At 42.5% G+C, this 16,474-nt stretch overlaps 1 protein-coding gene across 1 annotated transcript in view; it reads left to right on the forward strand.

The window, feature by feature from the left end:
• Positions 1–12,867, forward strand: part of nsmfb (NMDA receptor synaptonuclear signaling and neuronal migration factor b) — a 44,707-nt gene extending 31,840 nt beyond the window's left edge. Inside the window, exons 14-16 of the mRNA XM_068566687.1 lie at positions 244–346; positions 6,486–6,561; positions 9,761–12,867. Coding sequence (XP_068422788.1) covers positions 244–346; positions 6,486–6,561; positions 9,761–9,858 — 277 coding nt within the window. The 3' untranslated portion in view covers positions 9,859–12,867. The remainder of the gene's footprint in view (positions 1–243; positions 347–6,485; positions 6,562–9,760) is intronic.
• Positions 12,868–16,474: the final 3,607 nt, after the last annotated feature.

Genomic DNA, 16,474 nt, shown 5'->3' on the forward strand with positions numbered 1-16,474 from the left:
TTGTGGATGGAACCACAAAACTGGGGGGACTTTTCTTTCATAACTCTATTATTATGATACAGACACTCGTAGCATTCACATGATTCAAATATCCAGCTTTACCTTTTACACTTTCACATGGACTTCACATTTGAATGATTGCAGGTGCTAAAAAAGCATTTGATGGAAATCTTTAACCATAATGCGTCTCGCCCATTTTCTCATCGTGTATCGTGACTTCTCGTTCTTTCTCGTGCGCCAAAGGTTCTGGCGGCGGCTCGGCAGGCTGATGAGCAAGCTGAACCCGAAGCCCAACCTCATCCACATCATGGGCTGCTATGTGCTGGGGAGCGCTAATGGAGAAAAGGTACTGCGCCCTTTCTTTTCTCAATTCCATTTAGTTTGTGTAGCCCAAAATTACCAATCACAAATGTGCCTTACAGGACTTTTTGTTGTCGTGGCAAGCCGGGAGAACAAACACAGACTCCCACACTCCTCCGGTTGGTGCAAAAGTTCACTTGGATGTCTCCATTCAGCACAAAATCTCAAATACACACACATATGCTGTGTACAGCACCATGCAAATAAATCATTTAGACAATCGGTTGGCTTCGTGTCTGAAGCTGGTGCGCGTTCTGCAGATGCACGGGAAAATAACGAAAGCGGGAGCAGTTTTTTTTGGCATGTGAAAGATAAAATAATGTGCAAGAAAGTCTTTTTGCCCCAATGATTCATTGGAAGAGGTGTAGAGTACCTGAGCCACGACCTTGTGCTGCCTGGCTGACGACACACACACACACACACACACACACACACACACACACACATACACAGACACGCAGCATTTTGGAATGACAGGTAGTCTTTGACACTCACTCAATTAAGCTAAACCCACTCGCCCCTCGCTGCAATTACACACTCACACATTAACTAACACACTCGTGCTCCTTCGCTGGCCTTGCCACGACCCCCCGTCCCCCCCCTCGCACCACACACACACACACACACATATATATATATATATATGCCATGCTATATGCGGCCACACTCTCATAGGAACGTGCCCACACACTGAAATATTCATACTTTCTCATGCGGCCCGGTCTCGAGCCGCTTGTTCCGCTGCTTTCTTGTGATTGCTTACCACTGTACCAGCACTAGTTGTGCACGGGCGGTCTGAATGGAGTGCTCCTTTTGACCGCCTTACAAAAGCGCCTGAATGTGAAAATAGCCGCGAGACATCAGAGAACGGTGCGGGGTAAAGGCCACGTCATGCATATTGTATGCTCGTGTACCGCTCAACCTCGATGCTTAGAAAGAAAGTGGTTAATGCAGTGTGAAGCTGTCAAGGTGGTGAAGACACGTCCAGAGGGGGAAACGCCATTACGTTGACTTTAAAAGCCTGATGAAGCTGCTACATGTTGTATGTTAGTAATAGAGAATTAGATCATTCCTAATGTGATATATTTACCACTACTGGGTTTTAAATTTGAAGTATCGAGTTTGTGTTAATAGCATAATGTTGTAACAAAATATGAATGGGGCTATTGAGAGTTGATCCGAAAACAAGGAGACCGAGAGGTGTCTCTAATACGAGCCTCTTTCAGGCTCCTTCTCAGTTGAGCTCAACAAAAGCCACAATGGCGGTATTAAATGGCCTCCTCAAAATTATCCCTGACTACCAATTACGTTTCAAAGGAACCATTTCATCCAGGATTAAGTTGGTTTTTTGGACGTATCCCAAAAACGTTTTTAATCATAGGAAGTCTTCACGAAGGAGAAGTGGGTCAAGCAAACACAGGACTTTCACGCAGGAGACCGTGATTCATGTCTTGTTTTTTAAATGTACACTTGTATCTTAAATGATGTAACAAACAGACTTATTTCAAGCCAAAACATGATGTTTTACTCAACATAATCAAGTACTTTTGTTGCCTGAAGACACAAATTATGTATTTTTTTTAGTTAACATCGTTAATTGCACGTTTCAACTGCGGCTGATACCCTCTAAAAATTGTGTTCCTAAAACAAGGTAAATGGTCCCGTACTTGTAAAGGGCTTTTCTCGTCTTCTGACCACTCAAAGCGCTTTAACACTACATGACATCATTCACACACTGATGAGAGGAGCGACCATGCAAGGTGACACATCAGTATTATCAACCATTGATACAATGTAGAGTTAAGTGTCTTGCTCAAGGACACATGGACATGGGCGAGCGGAGCCGGGGATCGATCCTGTGATTGAAGGGCCTGCTCACCACTGAGCCACAGTGGCCCATATTTCCTTGTGGCCTGGGCATGTGTCTTCTCGGCGTTATGACGTCAGCCAGCAGCTGACGGTGACATTTGGCATCTTCCCCACAGTAATTTCGTACAGGTCTCTCAGGGATGAGCAGGGAGGCTGCTGCCTGTTTGCGCTGCTGCAAGCGCAGCTGGAGAGCCACTATTAATAGAAGGAATGGCTGGCTGAGCTACCTTCAGATGACTCTCACTAGGCTCCACCCAGCATCAGTCCTCACAGCTACGTCAGCAACGTACATGTAGGAATGTGCTTTCTTAAAAAAACGAAAAGAAAATCCACAACAGATTGTAGTTGTGTGAGGCGAGCTTGTATTGGCAACCTTTTCCCATTAAAAATTCAAATACCGCCGCTTGGCCAGTGTCTGATGGCGACTTACCCTTTAGCCTCTGTTTGAAACGAACCAGCTTCTCTTCATGGGGAAAAAACCCCCCAATTATATTTAGTTTTACTCTATTCTTGTCTGACGTTAATACAGAGTCTAGTACTCCCATTTTAAAAGCAAATTGGTATCCAATTAATCAAACATGACCCAGTTAGAGTTTCCTTTTGTTAAGGTCTCGTAGCATGATGCCGTTTGGGTTTAATCCCACAGCAGTTTGCCTAGACTTTGTCTGTAATGTCTGTATATAGACAACAAATAGTTTTCAAATTCATCTAGATAAATGATAAATAATACAAAATAAATGTTCTTTCATTTCAAGAAAAGTAACTGCTGCATTTACAAATACCACACATAACGGAAAGTTTAGAAAAATGAACTCAACTGACTTGCCCTGCAGCTTTAAACTCAGTTCATTCAGGTGTGAAGGGATGTCAACCAAAAGAGCCCGGGTGTTATTTTCTTCTCATCTTCTAAAAAGAGAAATTTGCGTGCAGGGACTTTACCTCTGGTTATGGAAACCACTTGTTCCAGCTCATTTCCTTCTCCGTCAACATCATAGCTGGACAGTTAATTATTGTGTGAGGATTCTGATCATTTTGGGCTCTTATGTTTATTTGCTGTGCCTTCATGTCAGATGTGAATAGGTACGTTTTCTCAAAAGATCTGTGCTTAGCCTCATAGTGGAACTTCACATTGACACGTTTTATAATCGCCACGGTCTCTGAACACATGAGGCACACTGGTTTTGAACTGCCCGTAGGCAGACTGTACTGCTAGTTAAAATCTGTCCATTCTTGGTTAAAGGTTCTAATTTTCTCTTTTTAGAGACTGCATGTGAAAGAACTTCTCTGACTTTGTGGGTCGTGGGTTTCAGACATAGGCCTTCAATGAGTGCTGTATATTCCACATCACGGGCGCACTGGGGGGGAAAAGTGTCCCTGGAGTTACTGTCAGACCGACACACTCAATACACGGTGCGTTCATTCATGTGTGGACAGCACACACCCAACCCGCGGAGCCGCATGGCACCACCGCGAGCACGGAGGCAGGTCACGAGATGAAAAAAAAAAAGAAGACGCCCGTGTTGACTGATGTGGACCGAGGCCACTTTAACCATCGGAGCGGACTCCGACGCCAAGCAACGCTCAGTTACGCTGGGGCCCCCGTCCCTCCCCAGCACATGCCCAGAGCCGGCGTGCCACCTTCGCCAAAGCCTTTCCAAGCCGACCTAGAGCCGGTCGCGCCGCAGCGGAGGAAACGCGCCTGGCGAGGGCCAATGCAGCAAGGGGAGAGCCCCACCTCGTCAGGTCAACAACAATAGATGTTATCCAAATCAATCCAATAAAACCACGGCACTGACACCCTGCACAGACAAGACATTGCAGCACAGCTGCACAGGCAGCCATAAAAATTTAAAGTAAATATGGTATTAAGGTATATGAGGACATTCCTGTACACCTCAAACGGTTTCTATGCAGCTCACCTGCTGACGTGTGAGAAACTAAACTAAACTCCACCCCCCTCTGTGTTCAGATCCCTCTTCATTATCCAGAGACCATGGCATCAGCCCACCTTCAGAGCTGTAACGGATGATGCACACTTGGTCTCTCACAAATTGATTTTGTTGTCTTCCAACCTTTTATGGCTTAAACATATGTCATCCTCCATATGTTAAGGAATACAAGATTATACAGAGTGGCTGGTTGCCTGGCAACCGCACAGTGACGATAAGAGAATAAATAGTCAGGGATGCAAACCCCCATGAGACCAACATGACGTATCAAAGCTGGAAAGCACATTCGGATACCTTTTTAGTCAGAGCGTCGCTCACTGTTTCCAGTGTGTTGTGCTAAGCTAAGCTAAGCATTGTGCCTCGTGGTCCATGCCTACTACTCATTATATGAATAATTTCTGTCATAGTCATGTAATGTGCTGTAACTCTGTTACGTTGCTCATTCTGGTCACATGACATCTGTTTCTTCTGTCCATCCGGGGAGAGGGATCCTCCTCTGTTGCTCTCCTAAAGGTTTCTTCCCTTTTTTCCTGTGAAAGGGTTTTTAATATCTTTATTTAAGGGAGTTTGTCTTGATCTGATGTGAGGTCCTGGAACAGAAATGTCATGTGTACAGATTGTTAAGCCCTCCGAGGCAAGTTTTGTATTTGTGATTTTGGGCCTCCAGATAAACACATCATGGAGGGATACAGTCGATGTGTTTGCTGTGTAAAACTCTCAAAGAACAAATGAGAAAATAAAAGCGTACACACGGATTCGGGATCATGTCCCCCCATCTCTGGTGTCTTTCACTGCTTCATTCAACAGGGGCAGTGCAAATTATGGAGTTATTCAGGTCACACTGAAATGCAGCCCGCAGAAGCTCGGTCGGTGTCCCAAAACCCAGCGAGAGCTACTGATGATGATGCAGCGGTGAATCACCCGTCTTTGGTTGAGTCAGGTGGCGCGGGTTCAGCCCACGACCTGGTTCGTGGGCACAATCCTTGAAAGACTACTGAAGCTCTTGCTTCGATGTTTTGACACTCGGGCAAGGAGACGCACGACTGTTCTCTGAATCATACGACTTTAAAACTCCAAATCCTCAAAATAAAAGGTTAACAACATGAAGGACAAAAATAGAGACACATTTTTAAGGCTTTCAAAGTCATTTCAGTCCACATGTCCACAAACTCAATAATAATCAGACCAGCACACGCAGCATATATTTTCATTTATATGTCTTCATGTCAGCCACAGGAATTATTGTCCTGGTCGGCCATCTTGAAGAAGGCCGTCTCAAAGCTTTTGTTTCTGGTCTGGGGAGCGAGGAAACACTGTCTCCTTTCCCCAAAAGCGTATGTCCTCGCTTCCTCTCCTCCCGTATGGTTTCCTTGGAAGGAGACGTGAGCCATCAACTCCAGGACGAACAATTTCTATGTGAGAGGTCAAAGGTGAAGGTCACCGTGACCTCACGTCCGCCCCTATTTGTAATGTCTCACGAATGTGTGTGTAATCAACTATTTGACCGGTTGGTAGAAGAATACAACTATGAGGTGGGAATTTCTTAAAAATACATTTTGCAATGGAGAGACTGTAGAAGCCACTATATGATTTGTGTTTCACTGGTTTGTTTGATTCGATTATGATGACGCTATGATGATGTCAGGGGGCGTCAACGTTATATGTAGACATCACCTGAGTACAGCCAGGTGTATGTTTTGGTTAGAGAGTGAAAGGGAAGCTATTTTTAAGCGCATTAAGAAACACATTTTGAGACTGCATTTTCCGTTGAAGAGGAGTTTCATTTATTTTTTCTGTTACTCAGTAAAAGGATTTAAAGTGACTCTGCGTTAATTTACCAACCATTCCTACAGGGAATTGTATATGGAAATTCTTTATTAAGAGAAAGGGGAAAAAGAGCTGTACAGATCTTCTCTACTAATAGTTTGAGGAGAAAGAAACGTCCTCATTAATGTAAAACATAAGTGTCTGTCTCAGCTCTCGAAAGCGGCTCCAGTGAGTTGACCTCCCCGTATGGAAACCACGACAGGGGCCCCGCTCATGGATGCCTCTATGTGAACGGAGCAAATTTCCATGAGTGCCTTTCACTCATATTGCAGTGTGAGTGGCATGTTGACCTTTGCCTGCACACTCGAGCTGCAGCACCGCATGGAATCAAAGTGCTGCAGGGCTTGCCCTCCGCGTACAGGCGGCTTTCTGCACTGGTTGGTTTTGGTTTTTCCTTTTTCAAAACGCCCGATGGCATTTTGGAATGAAGCAGTTCCTCGCAGTAACTCTCTCTCTCCCTCTCTCTCTCCCTCCACACAGCTGATCCAGACTCTGAAAAGGCTGCTGAGACCGTCCTCGGTCGACTTCAAGTCCCCACTGGAGCTGTCTGCAGAGGGTGAGAGCAGGACTCGCGCACCTGCAACATAGTTTCAAGCTCAAGCGCGTTAGATTCCTTACGTCTGTTTATCTCACATGCAAAAAACATTCATGCACTGAATCTTAATAGCGGCCATTAATCAATGGCGGCGGGCCGTGGAGAATGCACATTAGGGAACATGAGTAAATACACAGGTGTGATCTCGGCATCCCTCATCACTCATCTTCCCGACACCCATCGATGCAATGCTAATTATTTTCCCATGAAAATGTCGTTATCCCCCTACGTGTTTCCCCATCTTCCATCGAGCCAACGTTCTTACGGATTCTCTCCACACATGCAAGCTGTGAAGAAGCAATCGGCACCATGTATTTTATATTCATCAGTGTGCTAGATGTGGTCAGGTCGAAGTTTATTAGAGCTCAATATCAATATCACACAACCTTAAAGGGCTGTACCTAAAATGAAAACAGCAACGAGCTGCATATAGAAGTGAAAGAAACTGCACGTAAACAAACGTTAGACACACAATACATTAAAAACACCAGCAGCAATAACAAAAAAACATATTCAAACTGTGTATATGTCTGTTAACCATAGTTCAGCATGTCAAGGCAGACTAAGTGAGGTCGAAGGCTGAAACACAAGTAGTGAAGTTTAATTTTGAATGGGTCGACTGAAGAAGTCTTTGGAATTTGTGCAGACAGATGATTCCAGAGAAGATTGGCTTGGTAAGAGTAAAATATGAAATTTACTGCATAATAGTACATGGAGCCAATAGCAACAGGGGTTATATTGTCTAACACAGTGGTCCCCAAGCTTTTTTGCGCCACGGACCAGTTTCCTGTCACACAATATTTTTACGGACCGATAAATATGACGTAATAAAATTATACGAGCGGCATAAAGACAATAATAAAGTGCTTAAACACAACTTACCATTAGGCCAAATTAGTGGAAGCCCGGAGCTGGTTACTCTGCAAGGAGCCGGGTCGGGGGGATGGGAGAAACCCAAGGTGTGTTCTTTATAGCCGGTCTACTCCGACAACTTCAACCTCACTTCACAAAGACAGGAAGGCAAGGGGTCTAACAAATAATATTAGAAATACAAGAAAATGATATAATTCTACAGAACAGAGATCAGCCTTTCAACCTCAGTGTCTGATGAAAGTAGAGTGTGGATCTTTGCAATGCATTTAGCAGAGGAATCGTGAAATAGGAGTGATGATATGAAGCGTGTTGGTTGACACAATGTCTATGAAGTATTTGTTGTGTAGGTCAGAGGGCATTACTTTAGAAATTACTAGCATGCAGCTGAGGCTGATGACGGATTATTTTTGCAGGTTACCGAAGAATCTGGCAAATTATGATTTTGTCCTTGTTATGATTCGAGATAAAAGGTCACATTTCGTACAATTCTTTCAAGAGATATTTCACAAGATGAGAGAAAACTTTGACCTGCTGATGGCGCCTGAGGAGAAGTGAGGGATCACGAAAGTCAGTAGGATTTATCATCTGGGAACCATGAATGTAGAAATACTATTTCAGTCTATACCAACATGACATTACTGTGTCATGCCGCTCGTAATTAAAAAAAATAATCACCACAAATAATAAACGGATTCACTTTCCCAAGAAAGTAGCAACTTCTAAAGAGGAAAAATTCAACGGTGTATGCATAGTATAGAGATACCCATATAGTTACAGCAGCAGTATCGTTTCATGTTGGACAAAGACTATTGAACGGATGACCTCCTAAAATCAGCAAGCATGTCCTTTATTTAGAAAATGACCAATGCAATGACTGATGACGCCATGACAGAAAATCAACCCAAGCCCAATGACCAGATCCTGCTTCTGCCACGATCACACTATTGACAGCAAAATTGATGACACGTACATTCACATCAATAATCTCACGGTCACCGAGTCCACCTTTGTATTGATCTCACATAGCATCATAACCTCGATAGAAAACAGGTCCAACTTTAACAACACACAAAGCAGACATTGTTTACTGGAACGGTTACCTGAATGATGCGAATGGCACGTTGCTGAATTAAACTGCTGCTGGTCCGGCCGTTAATTAGACGCTCTTCCTGGAGGAGTCGGAGCTGTGTGTGCCTACGGATAATATTATGAACCCACTCATGGGCGTTTGATGCCCTGATGTTTGTGGGACTGCCACAACAAGTATAAAGCAGAACTAGTGGTTATTTCAATGGTGGAAGGCAGAAATAGTAACTGTTTTTACAAAGTTCCACAGAGATAAGCCACGCCCCATCTACACCGCGAATAAAGCAACAATAACCACATAAAGTTGAGCGAGTAAACTCACCCTAAAAAGGCTTGGTGTTCATGTACCATAAGCAGCAAATCATTATTGCTATGCATTATTGCTGTGCTAATTCCGCTAGCGAGCCAACAGCAACATTAGCTTCACAGCAAGGACAGTTTAGTCCTTGCTGTGTTCAGTTCAGTTTGGGCTGCTTGACCATCGCAAAAAATCTGGGTCACGATTGTGATGGTCAATATTGAGATCATGATTATTCAATAGCATTGTCCACTGAATTCATAAACATTATGCATTTATAAAGAACATTTTGTAGCCTGCATTTAAAAAACTTAAATCTGGAGTCTAATTTTTAGGCCATGTTAATGTAAACCTTGGCGTTAACAATGTTAGCGTAACTGGCTAACGTTACCTGCTTAACTAGGGTGACCAGACGTCCTCTTTTTCCCGGACACGTCCTCTTTTCGAGACCTAAAAAATACGTCCGGCAGGGTTTCCCAAAAATTTCCGGGATTTTGCCTCGTTGGTTATTTGTGTTTCTCTGGGTCTTTCACAAACTAGTTATTACGCCCTCACAAGTTTTGTAAACGGTATCTTACGTTCATCTTCTTGCGCCAGCTCTGACTGTAGAGAGAACTGATATTGGTCGACTGATCTCAGTGTTGCCAGATGCACAATAATGATCCTCCAATTACAACCATATTAAGCCTTTGGTACGATACTACGCCATTTCCAATCTGGCAACACTGAGTACCTTGCCACCTCCACTAGTACAAAAATGTATAAGTTAGTCATATTGAAATATTTAGGTTTCAGTTATTTGGTGCAAGTCGCTGCGCTTATTCAAACTAATGAAAACTGTCGTGTCCTGATGATATGGTCTAATGGGCGGGGTAACGCTGTGTAATCTTGATCTTTTCTCAGGCAAAGAGATGATCGAGATGTACTTTGACTTCCGTTTGTTCCGCCTGTGGAAGAGCCGCCAGCACTCCAAGCTGCTGGACTACGACGACCTCCTGTGACCTGACCCGCATTCTGTCGGCTTTTGGAGCGGTTATCTCTCGTCTGAGCCCACTGTACGGTGACAGGGCCTTTGGTTGAAGGGGGCCTCCTAACGCAACACTGCGAAAGGCTCCTGGACGGGGATCTGCAGCAGAGGTGGAGCAGTTTGCAGCGCAGTTGGGACTTTTATTTCGCCCTCACTCCGAGGTGACAGGGCGACCCCCCCGTAGATTCAACCTTTTCTCCCTTATCCATTTTCACTTTCTGCCAATCTCTGGGAGAAAAGAGGAAGAGAAGTGGACGCGAAAAAGGACAGGAATTGAGGGACTCATCATCCTAGCCTAAATGTGTCAGAAGATGCTAACTAGAGTTAGATCCCTGAGTTCAGGGAGGATGTTAGATGAAAGAGTGTCAGAAGAGACTCTTCCTTTCCTTTTTTTGCCTTTAGCCGACCTATCTGCTCTTTTAAGATGGAGGCTTATACGAGGATGAAAGTATTGTCTTTGTCAGGTCTGGAAATTATTCACAAGAGGATTAGAGCTCATATGTAAATAAACAAGTGCTTACTGGAGCCTTAGAGAATAGATTTACAGCATCTCTCTCCACGCTGTCATGTGAAAATCTAGACTTATTCAAATTTAGAGTTGTCTATTTAACACAGGTTTTTTTTGTTTGTTTTTTTACAAATAAATGTACTAGTATTTCGTACAGACTGTTGTATTAACTCAGGTGAAATCCCTTGTTTGATACTAAGAATTGTGCTTGCTGTTGGCAACATACTGTAGAGCAGAATCCAAGGCCTTCACAGCCACACACAGTCATCCTCAGCGGACTTTCAGGGATGTCTTATTTTAACGTGTGCGTGATGAGCGGAGGTTCTTTTTTTCCGATATTTTCATATAGTCTTTCGAGTCAACTGTAGCCGAACTGAGAGACGTGTCCACGCATGTTTCATGCCATTTTCAGCGTTACACTTTGACACTGCTGGAGCCGACACAAGATGTCCTTTCTGAAGCCGCCGGCTGAACCCATCCTGGTTAGCGTGTTTGTAATGCATGTGTGTGTCCACGGCGTACTACAGGTCGTAGTGTCTCATTAGTAGATACATACATCCTGTATATTACATTTATTTAACACTTGATTTACTCACTTTTTTCGCAGTAAATGATAATGTATTACGTAAGACTTGAATCACTCAAAGTAGCAACGGAGTGGTAGAGGTGGTAATTTCCTTAGAGCTATTTTTTGTGTCTTCTCCACCAACTAATTGTTGTTTCAGTTTGACTATGCTCTTAGGAAACCAGTGCTGTGGCATTTCAGTGACACATTCATCTCTAATATCCATTTTCAAACATCCGGATACTTTTGCTAGAGTTGAAATGACATGTATTTTGTGTATTTTAGCTTTTTTTTAACCTTGAAAAGTTTAGTATTGCCCTGCCAGTGTGTTAATATCTATGGGTAAAATTTCAAAAACGTCATCTACATTTCCCGCGATGCAACTGGACGCATCATTTTATTAGCCTGGCAGTCTGTCTTTCACACTTTGAACCCCGTCGTTTATTGCGCAGGCTTTTTGTAGAACATGCCTGAAGCCTGAGCTGAGAATCCCAAATGACATCATCGGACACGATGACATCATCAGAGGTGTTTTTCGCAATTTTTTAAAGTGAACTAATCTTTGAAAACTAATTGGTAGAGGGCCCTTTTAAAACGTGTAACCCGTTTTACAACAAAGGCCAGTGATAGCTTGACGCTGCATTACTGGACTAACCCTTGTTTAATAAAAAAGTAGTTATATTTTTTCAAAGCAAGGGCTTACCCCATTGTACTGTAGAGCTGTACTAACGATATATACAAAAACTAACATTAAACATGTTTTGGGGCTGTTTTTAAAGCTCACATCATATTTGGAATGGTATACTCGCTGGTATCGGCACAGATTGGAGTTCATTTTCAGATGGGATGAGTGACCTTTGCATTGCTCCATCTGGAGCTTGTACATACATGGTAAACCACACTGTACGTGTGTGTGTGTGTGTGTGTGTGTGTGTCCTTAAAGTAGCGTTCAAGAGCGGTTCCGGGGAGGAGTTTCTAGCATAGTTTATATACAATAACTTTATATCTAAGCTTCCCTGCACGCTGTGAATGTGTGCGTCATGACCACGGCTGGACGAGCGCTTTCACTGCTTCTGTCTTCATTTATGTCTTGTGTTGTTGCTGTTGTAGTTGTTGTTGTTGTTGCTTCCTGAACCGTGCAAGTCAACCAAGCTGGAGGAAGTGTTCATTGCGGTGGAGTGCTTGAGGAATCGAGACTCAGGGGCCAACACTATTCATCTTAATGCATCCACGAGGACATCGGGGCTCTACAGGGAGATCTCTGGGTCCAGAGTGGGACATGTTAAGCATTTGTAACATCTCCTTATTGCCAGTGAGAATGTCAGTAAACCATGCTGTTAAATATGATGGAAGTTATAGTCACTGTTAGGGATGAACCGATCCAATTTTTTCGGTCTCCCTATCCGGCCCTTAGAGGTCCAACACTAATGTTTGATTATCTAGATTAGGATTGTGCTTGAGGAAGTTGGTTGTGTTATAATTTGCACTCCTGCTATTTGCGTCCGGGCCGGCCCGTTGTCGATGCTTTGCTAGTCACCGTCTTAAGAACGCTGTTTTAGAGTTTAACTGCTTCATGCAAAGAGAAATAATCACTGCTGAGGAAGAGGGTGAAACAAAAGCCCTTTAACTTTTTATTATCTATTTCCTGTGTTAAGAGCAGGTAGTTTTTCTTCTATACATTATTGTAGCACTGTAAGTTTTGATTTAGGTCTGTTTCTCACATAAAAAGGCTTCAACCTTCGCCCTGCAGTCTCCTCACCGCAACACAAAGTAGCTGTACAACACAATGTACTTCACTACATCCCTCACGAATGAATTGCGCTAATTTTGTATAATTTAAGACAATAGGGGTATAAAAAAACTGCCTTTTTTCACAATAGGCCAACAGACGCAAATAGCAAAATAGGTTTTATTGAACTCTCCTTTTTCTTTGATTTCCGGTGGCTTCCGCTTAGTTATTTTAGCTAGTTGGTTTCTTTTATTATGGTGGTTAAGCTGCCATCAGTGAAACTCCACACTTCTTGCACTGACATGTCACATCAAAAGCCTCCCAGCAGCTCAACATACATAATCCATCATATTCATGATACAATAGGCTTTTTTTTTAATTTTCAACATCTGCAGGAAGCGCAGAGTTGAACTAAATTAAACTATAATTAACAGCGCACCCAAAAAACTAAAAAAGGGGGCAAGGTAGAAGCAATTACAATTTTGTACTGATGGAATTAATGCTGGGGAAATGAACATAATACTCAATGTATCATGTGAACAGTACAGGTAACTCACACACTCTTTTTGTTTGTGCAGGCCAGGCAAATACTGGAATACTGTCTTGTTTTTCCTCATTTTAGATTATTAGCCAGTAGATGCTGCCTCTCTTATTGATAATCTTGCTTGTTTGAGTTATTTTCACCAACCTCAAAATGTATGTAATGGTCTATTCGTGTTAAATCACATAACGTTTTCTTTTTGCTGGAGCTGACATTTCTCAAACATTGTATCCCAACTGCTGGTTTCATGTGATCGAGAACCTCACGGCTTTTGCTGTCTTGTGAGCTCAAATGATGTCTTTTGCTGAATAAGAGGTGCAGTGTGATCTCACCTTTGTTATTGTTGTACAGTCATGTGTTGCTTTATGCTGATGTGTAATTGTTCACACATCACCTATTCTGAAAACCTTTCTTCTGTAGCAATATACTGAGTATGAATGAGTATGCTGTATGCTTACTAGATAGGGGATATATATCAAGGCATTGTCTGTAATACCTATGGATTTGAATGACTATTATTTTTTATTACTGTGGATGATGGACAGCAACAAAGTGCGTGGAAGCCGCTCACTGCTCTACTCCTTTGTGTACTTTGTGCTGCCGTCCAGCGCTCACGCCACTCACACAGGACTCCTCTGCTTTCTCATCTGATCTTAAACCTTGAATACATGCCCACTCGATGCTTGTAACTGCTTTTCAAGTCAATGGCATTAATCCTACTGCTGTGTTGGGTTAAATTGCAAGTTGTGTTAAAAAAAAAATGTGCACAAGCTTAATGGATTCCTAATGATTCTCTGCTTACAATGGAAACATAGACCTTTTTTTTTTACAATACTGCAGATCCACTGTCTGCTGCCCAGCTAGGCATGGGACATTACCTCTGCTGCTGAAACTCAAAGCATCACCAGTAACATGAAGCAAGAGCTCAGACAGTTTAACATGTTTGACCGCAACTAACAGGTTGTATAATTAGCTCTCGCTAGCTGACTAAGCTAAAGTACTACAGCTAAGCCATTAAAAAGACCGCTGGGTTTAAAAATATGGAATTACAACGTCTATGTTAACTTTTTTTTTAGCTCATTAGGTCCTCAAAATTATAAAATGCACTGAAAACTAAATCCATGTTGTTTTTTTACGCGCTGCTGTTAATTTGAACAAACCTGAGACTTTTGTGCTAGCTCTGTTGCTGAAATGGAGAATGTTGACATCTTTTCTGTCAACTGCGTGTTGCATAAGATAAAATAACTTCATTAGTCAGCATTAACACTTAGATGTGAATACCTTGAACACAAATTAATAATAAGTTGAGATTTCTCCTTCATCTGGTAAAATCTCATTTTAATGGCTCAGCCTGCAAGCAAACTAGTATCTGTGCTGACATACTAGAGAGCAACATCAGAGTAGCTTGAAGGTTTTGGCAATCTAAGTCCAATATTCACATTCCTTTGAGCTGTTTTGGTCTGAGAGGAACCACAAAGTTGGGTGACAATTCTTTTGGGGTTTGTCACTATAAAAGACCAAACACAGTCATTGCTTTCACTGGAAAAATATTGACAGTTGCAACTTTATATTTAGTGTACATACAGTATTGAACCTTAGGAGAAAGCAGGAGACCTAACGTAATGTTGTTTTTTTGTCAAATTAAAGGAGTTGAGCAGAGAGTGATACAAGGATAGCCATGGCAACCTTTTTTCGGGGTACCGGCAACTTTGAGACAAACCTAAACCAGTCAAGAACTTGTTGATTACACTGAAGGTGAGCGAGCGAGCAACCCACACAGTTTGGCTTGTCATGCTGGCTCACTGAGGCCCACATTTACATTTTCTGAGAACATAATTACACAAATCAAGAGATTGATCTTTGAACGCCAACTCTCCCCCTGTTATTTTCAAACTGAAGCTGTGTGTCACGGTTGAGAAAAGAAGACACCTCCCCCTCCAGTTCAAATTGTTAATAAGACTCTTTGTGCCCTCCCTGCTGCTCTTGCCGGTTCCCGTGAAGATTGCCGGGGCTCAGTTGGGAGCTTGATTGAGTTTGATGAGGATGATGGATTGATGCCGCTTTTGATTGCCCTGACACCTCCAGTCGGGCTGAGATTGTATTTTGAGAAGAGTGGAAAATAATGTGTTTATGTAACGTCTGTTTCACTTTGGATCAACTCCCAGGCCATTTAACTGAGTGCTTCATTGTGGACTAGCTTCCTTAGACTAGCGCGCAGCAGTGCCTGTAGGAGTGATAGATGTTACACCAACGCACATTTGATCGTCCATGTGTCTTGTTTATTATAGAAGGTATAATAGCAATTAACATTACTGTGTAACTGGTGATTTTGATACTAGAAAAAAAGTTAAGAGTATATATTTGGGTAGCTTTCCTGAGCTTTTGGGTTCTTCCTTAGAATAGACATTATAGATGGAACTTTAATCCAAACTAATTGTGTCTAACCTACTAACAAAGAAATGTTGTTGCATTGCACAATGTTGGTAATAACCGGTGAGAAAAATATATGTTTTTAAAGCGGGTTTTTCCCCCCCTATTAAACTTGAGCTCTCCACAGCATGTTTCATTGTGTTGTTGATTGAGTTATGACATGAAAAGGCTTCGGGTTCTATTCTCAATATAGCGGGCAAAAACACCACAGTAACACTTCTAAATATGTGCGGGCACATGAAGCTGCAATGCGCTTTGGGTGAGAGCCAATATATTATCCAACTTATTAATGTTCATTTTGTGTGCAAGTTACATGAATTTTTCCCTGACCATTCATTTAGTGGATTACATTCAATTATACTTCATTAGTTGATGTAGTATTTAGATCCTTACAACAAAGAGATTAGTCTCGAGTTCAAATATGAATACATAGAAAACTCATCAATTGAACGGACAGCTACTTACCATAGACTGTACATAAAGATAGACGACACTACAGCCCGCCAAAAGTGAAGGCAAAACATATTGATTGCTTCCTGATTGCGTGCTGCGATATCGGTCATGAACCCCAATGTTAGCAAACAGGTAGTGGGCCAGACTCCACGTCAAACACAAATCAAGAATGAACCGACGACACACAGAAATGACGGAAACATAGAGAACGTCGAGATTTTGGTCCAGCATAATGTCAATGTATATTATTGCACGTTCTAGCCCCACTGCGAGAAACAAGTGTCATTGTTAGGCAAACAGATGGCGGTAACATATGTGCAGAGGCTACAAGTGCGTTGTTAGCACTCAGCAGGGAGAACGTCCA

This window comes from Clinocottus analis, unplaced genomic scaffold, assembly GCF_023055335.1.
Source record: "Clinocottus analis isolate CAN_PGR_092001 unplaced genomic scaffold, fCliAna1.0.p SCAF_7, whole genome shotgun sequence".
Classification (NCBI taxonomy): Eukaryota; Metazoa; Chordata; class Actinopteri; order Perciformes; family Cottidae; genus Clinocottus; species Clinocottus analis.